The 10,000-nt window shown below is 45.5% G+C and overlaps 1 protein-coding gene and 1 long non-coding RNA gene across 2 annotated transcripts in view; one reads left to right on the forward strand and one right to left on the reverse strand.

Moving 5' to 3' along the window:
- The window catches only part of LOC118291042, a 4,454-nt gene extending 3,077 nt beyond the window's left edge, over positions 1-1,377 (forward strand). The window contains exon 5 of the long non-coding RNA XR_004786530.2: positions 1,241-1,377. This is a non-coding gene — a long non-coding RNA (uncharacterized LOC118291042). The remainder of the gene's footprint in view (positions 1-1,240) is intronic.
- tnfrsf11a (tumor necrosis factor receptor superfamily, member 11a, NFKB activator) overlaps positions 1-10,000 on the reverse strand; it is a 13,349-nt gene that overhangs the window by 32 nt on the left and 3,317 nt on the right. The window contains exons 2-10 of the mRNA XM_035618898.2: positions 8,123-8,201; positions 7,778-7,903; positions 7,174-7,320; positions 7,002-7,092; positions 6,471-6,547; positions 6,220-6,327; positions 5,889-5,938; positions 4,765-5,680; positions 1-1,624 (exon numbers count right to left, since the gene is read on the reverse strand). The exon at positions 1-1,624 is cut by the window's left edge and continues 32 nt beyond it. Coding sequence (XP_035474791.1) covers positions 1,350-1,624; positions 4,765-5,680; positions 5,889-5,938; positions 6,220-6,327; positions 6,471-6,547; positions 7,002-7,092; positions 7,174-7,320; positions 7,778-7,903; positions 8,123-8,201 — 1,869 coding nt within the window. The 3' untranslated portion in view covers positions 1-1,349. The remainder of the gene's footprint in view (positions 1,625-4,764; positions 5,681-5,888; positions 5,939-6,219; positions 6,328-6,470; positions 6,548-7,001; positions 7,093-7,173; positions 7,321-7,777; positions 7,904-8,122; positions 8,202-10,000) is intronic.

Consider the following 10,000-nt stretch of genomic DNA (forward strand, 5'->3'; position numbering starts at 1 on the left):
ATATTCTCTCAGTCATTCGCTGCGGTGTGTTCGATTGATATGTACATAATTGTTGCAAGGCGGCGTACATGCGATTGAACGGTCACTTTCCTAGAACGTGTCCACGCCGCATGATCAAATGAGAGGCAGCACAAAAGGGAAATGTTCATTGTCACTTCACAAATGCGCCATGCTTTTTGTTGTCTTTTGAAATATATATCTATACAAACATTGATCACGTGTGAATCTTGAATTATTACATAAACAAATCTTTTTAGGCCAAGAAAAAAAAAAATCACGTAAAAGAAAATATTATAAACAAGCTGACGTTTGGACTTTTCTTCATTAAGGCTTGCACATTAAAACATAATGAAACAAAACAAACCGGTAATAAAATAGCTTATCAAATGCATAGCATTTTTCTTAAAACACAAACCGCACCTGTGGTGCAATAAGGAGTGAATTAAAAAAAAAAAGAAGAAAAAAAGGGGGGACAAAGTCTACATACAGGACAAACAAGCATCGTTCCTAAACTGGATGTGTCACTTTATTGTAAAAATTAGACCCTGCAAACCAAAAAAATGAAAAGTCACTGAAATATGTGAAACCCATCACTATTTGTTCTTCTTTTATAAACTACGCTCTGCCAGATCTTAATGTAGCCACTAGATTGGATTTTCTTCCTCACAAAATATTTTTCTTTCGTTGTAAGTCTATTTTTTCCACATGGTGGATATTTTCTTATGGAAGGAAACTTGCTGAAATTACCCAAATGTCAAATTCAGAATGGCTAAAAACAGTCCACAGACTACAGCCATGGGCTATTTAACGTTGAAAGGTGGGAAATAGGAAGTGCACCAACTCGTCTGTATCGCGACTGCAGCTGCAATTTCCATACAACCATAAAAAACATGACGTTCTTCCAGCCTGAACTCTGGTTCCACATCCAATTCCCAACAAAATTCCCCATCACTGTCTGGAAGGAGGGGAGTTTCCATCTGAGGGAGCCTGCAAGCTTTCCACTGGAAATTGGAAAAGAGGCATGCTGGAGATGCCCGAGGCAACGTTCAGTGACTAATGTCTAAAGTTATTGTTTCGATTACATTCCAAAAGAATAACATGGGGGATAGTCTGAGACCTTGACACGCCCAAAAGTTTGCCTCCTCAGTCAGCTGATTGAACATTGTCATTTAATCGAAAGCCTCCCTTTCCTGGAAAAGCTGGCATGTGAGCTCAAATTGTGTTTTTGTCATTTCATCAGGAGCTAAGCTGTGTAAGGTGATAACCAGCTGGAGCGATCACTTGTCCATCCGATGGCTATGGAGATGATCACTGGACTGACCAATAGAAACGCAGCCGTCGTCCACTCTTCACTTCCCCGGCAGCGGCCGCTCCGCCATCGCCTCTTGGACCGGCAGCGTCTCGTCCTGGGCCGCGGCTTCCCCCCGCCACCTCGGGCCGCCCTGGGCAAACGGAGCCGCCTCGTTGGCCTCCTCCTGCACGGGACTCCCGAAGGCATCGTCCTGCCCCGCGCCGTCACCGCCGACGGACGTCTGGCTGACATAGACGACAATGACGTCGCCGCTGAAGTTCATCACCTGCCCGCTGGAGATGAAGGTGGTGTTGTGGCTCCCGGACACCTGACCTGAGCGGGCGGGGGAAATGTGGAAGGGAGGGAAGGTGAGAAATTGAGAACACATTGAGAACTAATTAAAGGCTGAGGAAATGTGACAATGTGCTATTTAGGCATAATATTTGCCTGGCATGTAGATAATTTTTTACCGCATTTGCTTTGAAAAAACTTCAGTCAAATACGCAAGTGTGATACAGTTGGTTTGCAGGGGGCATGAATCAACCTCCCCAACTTCCCTCTCTGGTACAGAACAAGACAAGAACAGTGACACCTTATTTGGAAATGAATAGAAATATGAATTCTATATGGTGTATGGTTGTGCAACACAAGGCCTTCAAATTGTTCCCCTCCTACACACAGGAAGCGCGAGCTTCTCAGATGCATGACATATGTGAAGAGGGTACCAGGTCTTGGCTAACCTCGGATGACAAATGGCCAGTGGGTGTAATGACCATGCGCGGTGACCACAGGGAGGCCACGGCCACAAAATTTGCCGTGTCGCATCCTTTTTTTCGCCAGAGCTGTCCAGAGCTTCTTAGCGTGAGAAACTCAAGACCTCTCAAAACAAAATGTTTGGTTTAGGGTTTGACAGACATGGCCGTAGGAGAAAGTTAAGGAAAAAGGGAAATAAATCACTCTTCAACTCTCTCTAACCTTGACTCCACGTCCGATAGCACGTTTCTCCGACTGGCCGTATCTGTTCACTCCTGCCTCAAAATGAAATCATTTGCACAAAGTTGCACCGGTCTGCCGATGTAAAGGTGACGTTCGCGTATGAATTTGAGCCAACCAGGTGAATTGTGGAATAAACGGTGCTTTTTCTTTCTTCCTGTTTTGCAAGACACCTCTCAACACATCAAGCCTCTGGATCCTATTTTATCCAGCCGCCTGTCTGACTTTCCAGCCGACAAAACAAGCCGACCCTCCGTGACTCACAGCTCATGTTTCATTTATTCACACATACAGCATGCGCGCACACACACACACACACAAACACACACAAACACACACACACACACACACACAATCGCAGTAGATTTAAGCAGGCAAAACAGGCAAACACTTTTACATCCACACACACACACACACACACACACACACACACACACTGACAAGCACACACAAAGTTGCGAAGCCAGACAAAAACTCTCTCTCTCACTCACAGAGAGAGTGTGTGTCTCTGTGCTCCCCATCCGAGAGAGCCTTTTCCCGGAATACCAGTCGGAGAGGTCCAGCTTAAAACTATGACATTTCACCACAACTTTGAAAACAAAGCTGTGTGGAATCTGCTCGGGTTCTTCTTCTGTTTATCCTGTCTTAATACCAAGCGGACTTTTTTTTTTTCTTTTTCTTTGCATGCCCAACAATTCTAGCAATACACTTTCAGACGGGGGTGAATTTGAACTCTAATAGACCCCCCCCCCTCGCCTGTCTAATCTCCAAGAGGACCACAGTTTGGCCCTCAAAATCGTCCTTACTTTCAGTTGTTAGCGTTGTTGAGGAGCCCTTGAACAAAAGGCAGTGAGCTTCTGAAACCGCTCCGACGGAGCCGCCAAACAAATTAAAGCTATGTTGCATAGATGTGAGCTACGTGAGAAATGAATATAAGAGAAATATTTCAGGTGGACCGGTGAAACCTCTGACCCTTGCGTAACCTTTAAATAGCATGAGCGGGAAGTTCGTTTCATCTGCGGCCATTACTGCATGATGGGAAATGGTGTTCAAAACGTGTGATTAAAGCACTCAGTTGTCAGTCCAAAATAGTCTTCACAAGTGTGTGTGTGTGTGTGTGTGTGTGTGTGCGTGTTTTTGTTGGGTGGGCAGGGTTATAAAAAGTATTACTCAAGCTGCACACATCTTGCTTCAATTAAAGCTGTGGTCACTTTGCGCAACCCTGAGGAACTCTGGGTAAACAGGAGCTTTGTAGATGGCATAGTTCACACTGATGCTCCCTCACACTCTCTCACACACACACACACACACACACACACACACACACACACACACACACACACACACACACACACACACACACACACACACACACACACACACACACACACACACACACACACACACACACACACACACACACACACACACACACACACACACACTTAACACTGTATGTTAGCGAGTGGGGTTCTTCTGGCTCGCTGGCTCACCAAACACACACTTTTATTCCTGCTTCCTGTGTGGTCAAAAAAATCAGGGTTCATCTCTCAATACTGGCTTCAATGAAACATATTTCTTCAAAAAAAACAACAAAAAAAAAAACACAACACACAACCAAGCTTCTCATTCTTCTGCTGAAACCAATCCTCTGTTATAAGTTGTGTTCAGCATGTTCACCTAATGAGACCACAGATCGAGCAAAACCACTGTCCTGATAATACTCCCCTTTTAACCATAAGCACCCAATGGCCGAGGCACAAAACATGAATACGTTTCCCAGAGATTTTCTGCTTTGGCAGCGGGTTGAAGGCCTTTGTGAGAACAATACAAGTTCAACCGTGCGACAGCAGAACTTTCCATTATAACCAACAGAAATTTCACTCTGTTATTCTTGGTGGCTAGTCCCACCTACTTTGAGGAAAGGGAACGCGGTGACTGCCCACACAAACACAGAACACAGAATCCACCTGGCAAACACCACTGTGCTCCCTTAGTCTTTGTAATGAGCCATTATCTCCGTTAAGACACGACCGCTGTGCATTCAATTTTCATTGGGAATGCTGATGGGGCTATATGGTCTAGTTATGATGAAAAAAACTAAAGAAATGTCTGACTGTGATTTTGCCAATTGAATACTATGCTCCCGTGATTATGAGATCAGAGTTGGAAAAAAAATATGCCTAATATATTACCAAGATGTAATTTGGAGAGCATAGGTCAGATTGGTAAAACAATGAGGTAAAAGCAAGCAACTTGAAAGCTAAAATTATTAAATAGCTAGTAATCTTGTAATTTTTACAATTCAGCCATTATAATGATGAATTAAAGTTGTAGCATTTCAACATTTTTACTAAGCCTTTTTCCTTTAGCTAGTATCATGAATTTTGTCTTACCAGTATTGAAATTGATTTCATTCTTATCTTTCCTAATGTTTCATTCATATACATTTTTTATTTTTATTTTTACGCCGCACCTACCTGAGGTAAGAGTTGGCTCAGCCAGCTGACTGTGGAGGCTCTCGGGTGAGCACTCCAGTTCCGACTCCCCGGACGAGAGCTTGTCTCCTCTGCTGTCCTCCCAGGAAAGTCCCTGTCCTCGCTCGGGGCCAGAGGCCTCGGGGGGCTTGTCCAGGTAGAGATCGCTAACAGACGCCGACGTCATCAGGGGACTGACGGAGGTCATCGCCGAGGTCGAACTGTTCTCTGACGAGGCGGAGTCTGTGTTTGCCGGCCCGTATAAATCCCCCTGTTTCACCAGTGACCTGTCAGTCACGTAAGGTGTGAGCTGCGGTGACACCAGGGCCTGGGACAAAGGCAGGCAGAGTTCGTGGAGATGACTGGATGGAGGGACCACAGAGGAGGAGAGAATGATTGGGGGAGAAAGAGAGACAAGAGATGTGGCACCCGTTTCACTCTTGCACAAAACCATCTTTTCTCCCCCGTCGTCCGCCCGTACACTCTCACTCCTCTCTTCCTTCCCACCCTCATCTCCATCCCTCTCTCCGTCCAGCCCTCCACACGAGCAGGTTCCCGGAGTGCCGGGGCTGACGGCCTGGCTGCAGTCCTCGTTCTCCCCCACTTCCAGTGGCTCGCGAATGGGAACGACGCACACGCAGGAACCCGCCAAAAGGGGGGACGCGCTCGCGACCTCCTCTTCCTCCGACACCTCCTCTGGCTCCCCGGATCCTAAGCTCGGATCCTCCGTCACCGTCTTCCCGTTGGTCACCTCGTTCTCCGTCATTTCCCCCGTGAGTGGCATGGGGACCTTGACCTCGGGGACAGAGGTGAGGAATGTGCAAGGGGACTCGTCTGTTGGGTCGAGCGGGGGCTTGCAGATGAGTTTGTTCATCTCACACTTGGGACCTCCGCTCTGGTAAAGGGGGGACGAGGTCTCCTAGGACAAAAGAAACAAAGAGAGGAGATGTGTAAATTGATAATGGTTATTTTCTGCATGAATCCGGAGAAATATAATTTCCCAAATGCTATGCACACAGGGCAGTAAGAGTGGGCGATTTAATCAAATATTTCACCAACTATCAAGTGTGTGGATACGACTGCCTGCAATAAATTTGCTGAAATTTTGAACTGAAATTCCGCTTTACCTGCTGTATCCTAGTCCTCTTCAGATTCTGAACACAGGATCGAAGATTGACTAGAGAAAGAGACAACACATTGTACCTTAAGAAGCATTGAAAAATATAAATATAGCAGGTCAAATCTCAAGTATCCATTTTTTTATGCACTACAATGTTTTCCTAATGTGATTACACAAACAGTTTACACTTCGCAAAACACAATTTGCGTACTTCAATGCATGTCCGATTCAAATGAATCTTTACGAGACGCATAGAGGTTTTTACCACGATAACGAACAATAATAAAAAGGTCTGTCTATTGGAGGACTTCCAGGATTAATACGGGGCTGCAACGTACCAGAGAGTAATTTCAGTTTGTCCTTGTAGCAGAAGAGGAGCAGGATGAGGAGACACAGGACGGTGATGACCGACAGAACTGAAACTATGACCCAGGAGGGCGCGGCGCCTGCAAGAAAGACACGTTCAGAGCTCACGTCGTTTTTACACATTGAGAAGCAGGGCTACTCTATTTCCCTGCTTTTACTGCAGATGTTCAATATGGATTGAATTGCGTTTGCTTGGTGACAGTGTGCATTGAATGCGTCTCACCAGATACAGGTGGTCCACACACTGCGTCGGCCTGAGGTTTGCCCGGATGTGTCTCAGTCCTGCCCTCAGCCTTACAACTGAGAGGGAAGAGGACAAAATGAAGTCAATTATTTTTTAAACAACACACAGTGAAGAAGAAAGCCTACATGCGTTATTTATTCGGGTTTTTTTCTCCATTCCTTTATTTCCCCCCAAATACACCGCCAACCTGCCAACCTCTACCACTGGTCAGACCTGGGATGGGGAGTAGAGAGAGAGAGAGAGAGAGAGAGAGAGAGAGAGAGAGAAATGGAAAAAATACTATATTTTCTCTCTTCTCTCTCAGTCAATCATCATCATCAGCACAGATCCGGCCAGAAGAGGAAGCTGGTGTCTGTCTGGCTTGTGGTGAGGTGATCTACCCAGTTGCAATTTTCCCTTCAAAAGATCCCAAGATAAACAGTGTGTGTGTGTGTGTGTGTGTGCGTGTGCGTGTGTGTGTGTGTGTGTGTGCGTGTGTGCGTGTGTGCGTGTGTGCGTGTCCACACTTACTTAGTCCACTGTATGCATTGTTCGCCGTTGTTGTCGGCAGAGAAGAAACCTCTCTTGCATGCGACGCAGACCTTCCTTCCATTAGTCGACTCTGAAAATGAACAGCATATGTTGCATTACTTCTCCGGCTGACGGCCCCTTTGCAGTCGCTTTGCTCTGTGATTTTCCTCACCAGGATCCACCTCGAGTCCGTATCCGGCACTGCAGCTGGGTATCCTCTCACAGAACTCGCAGTTGATGGGGTAGCACTGCAGGTGAGGGAGGCAGCGACACGGCTCCTCGGCCACGGGGTTTTCAGGCCTCTCCATGAAACCCTTGACTGGGGGGGGGCGGGGGGTTTAAAACACAGTAAGGTCAAAACCTTTGAAAGGGATATTGCATCTCAAACCCCACTCCACATGCTGAATCTGCATCTGTGTTGCTGCGTGTGTGCGTGTGCGTGTGTGTGTGTGTGTGTGTATAGTTTGGAATTAGAGATAATTCTGATTATGATGCAATTTAATTTTCACATTTCTAGTTTTCCTTTCCCTTTTTACTGCAACATTTTCTTTGATGATCAGAGCATTTTTGAATAAAAAAAGATTCTCCCAATCCAGTACAAAGATCTGAAAATAAACACTTTCATTTTAAATTTGGTTGAGAGTGCTGCCTGAACCTGAGACTGAAAGTACTGTAATTGCAGGTCAACAAAATACTAGTAAACAATATTCTCGCTTTCAAACATTTGCATTTTCAAGGGCAGGATTTCAACCCTTGTTCAAGTTGTTGGTACTGACTTGGGTCACAAAACTTCTGCTGCAGACAGCGCTTCTCCTCCGTCCAGCCGGGTTGGTATTCGCCACGATTACACTTAATGCATTTTGTCTGGTGGGAATCATTGCAGTCAGCAAGCACACGGAAGCCTGACAGGGAATAAAAGTGAGAGAGAGAGACAGAGAGGAAAATATATACATAAATCACAGTGACCACTAAATGACAGAAAGGAAAAGGAGATTGATGCAATTAGAGCCCCTTCAAAGTAGCGAGCACTTCTAGTGGCTCTATGTAAATTGTCTGTGAGTGTGTGTGTGTGTTTGTGTGTGTGTGTGTGTGTGTGTGTGTGTGTGTGTGTGTGTCCTTACCTGGCCCACACTTCTTGCAGCATCTTGGTGTTTTTAAGTAATGATTTTCATCACACGGGAGAGCTTTGGACACCATCATCTAAAAAAAGAAAACAACAACAAAACATAGTTTTCTGATCATTTCTTCAGCTTTTCACATTATTCCAAAGGTTAACACGTTAAATCACGCTTTGCTTGATCAAAAACATACATTTTCCATCTCCCCCGACGTTATGCCACGCTTTACAGAGGGCATCTGTCTCCTCCTCTGCTCCCTCTCCCAAATCCACACGGGATATTTTGAGATGGCGGCGGCGAGCAATGAGAGGAAGAGAATGCTTATTTTCCAAGACATGCCCGGGAATTCTTTCCGAGCTCAACGGAGCACCTGACCACAGCACCATGCGGCCTCCAAACCAGCCAACCCAAACCCCTGCGGTGCCCAATTACACGAGGAGAACCGACTGGAATTAAGCGCAATCAAGTCAGACTGGTTTGGAATTAATACACTAATACTCGGCCCGCAGATGTTCTCCTCTTGCTCATTATTTTTGCTATTTACATGTAATGATAAATAAGGAGAATAAAAGCTGGCACCTGTGACACTAAACGATGAGTTTATTCTTACAGAGGTCAGTGTTCTGTTGCATCTTGCGATACTGCAATAAACAACACCATTAAGTCTACCGCTGTGATTCAACGGTCTAATCTACGGTTTGGTGTGGAGAAACATCTGGGAGCTCTAGTAAACAAAGGCCACAAAGGTAAGCCAGTTGCACGCACACGCACACACGCGCGCACACACACACACACACACACACACACACACACACACACACACACACACACACACACACACACACACACACACACACACACACACACACACACACACACACACACACACACACACACACACACACACACACACACACACACACACACACACACACACACACACCAGCCAGCCAGCCGCACCGCATTGCTGAATTAGAGAATCTGGCTGTTATGACAGAAACCACGCCAAAGCCACAGTGTCTATATAAATGTAGAAAAACACAACCTATAGGGCCAGGCTGCACTCTGTCCTCAGACCTACCTCTTTTCTTTTTTACTCACAGTCAGCACTTGTCAAAGTTTGTTTTTTTTCCCATGAAATGATATTCTGTACCGTTTCAGTCCTACAGTCATTTGTACAGTAAAGATATTTGCTGGTACCGCAGCGACATTCACAAGAAATGAAATTGCCAGCCTGCCATCATACTGAGTGTCTCCGGCTCTCTCTCTTCTTTTATTTCCCCATGGCGCATCGGTGTGTCCGTAACTTCCGACAGCTTCCTAAGGATACACGCTGTTAGCTGGTATTAAAACTCTGATCGGGTTTCCTGGTATCATAACAAGCCTTCACGTCCTGCAAGTAATGTAATCTTGGAGATCATGTTCGTGCGTTGCTACGCACTGTTGAAAATGATTTGGTAATTCTTTTTTTCTGACACCAAAATGCAGTGGATCACTTGTTTTTGTACAGAGCTCTCCTTTGGTTTACCCTGATTCTTGCAACAATGAGATACGTATTGCATTGGAATCATTTTTTGCGTTTAATCAAATAGAAAATGGAAGGGTATAGAATAATATAAATTTTAATAAAAATACATTTTGGGTTTTAAATCTGACATTGCCCATCACAGCCTCCCCTTGTCTCCCTGCCTCTCGTTCTCACACCTCCACAGTAAAGTCTGTTTAGTCTCAATGTCCGTCTGCCCCGGGGGCCGCAGGCCAAAGAAAAAACAGCACATGCACGAAACACTGGCGGGCGTTTTAATTACAACCACTCAGCCTTCTCGCACATCGGCCGTGTCTTTGTTTTCTAATCTTAGCAGAGGAATAATGACGCACAGC

Source organism: Scophthalmus maximus, chromosome 21 (assembly GCF_022379125.1).
Source record: "Scophthalmus maximus strain ysfricsl-2021 chromosome 21, ASM2237912v1, whole genome shotgun sequence".
NCBI classification, from domain to species: domain Eukaryota; kingdom Metazoa; phylum Chordata; class Actinopteri; order Pleuronectiformes; family Scophthalmidae; genus Scophthalmus; species Scophthalmus maximus.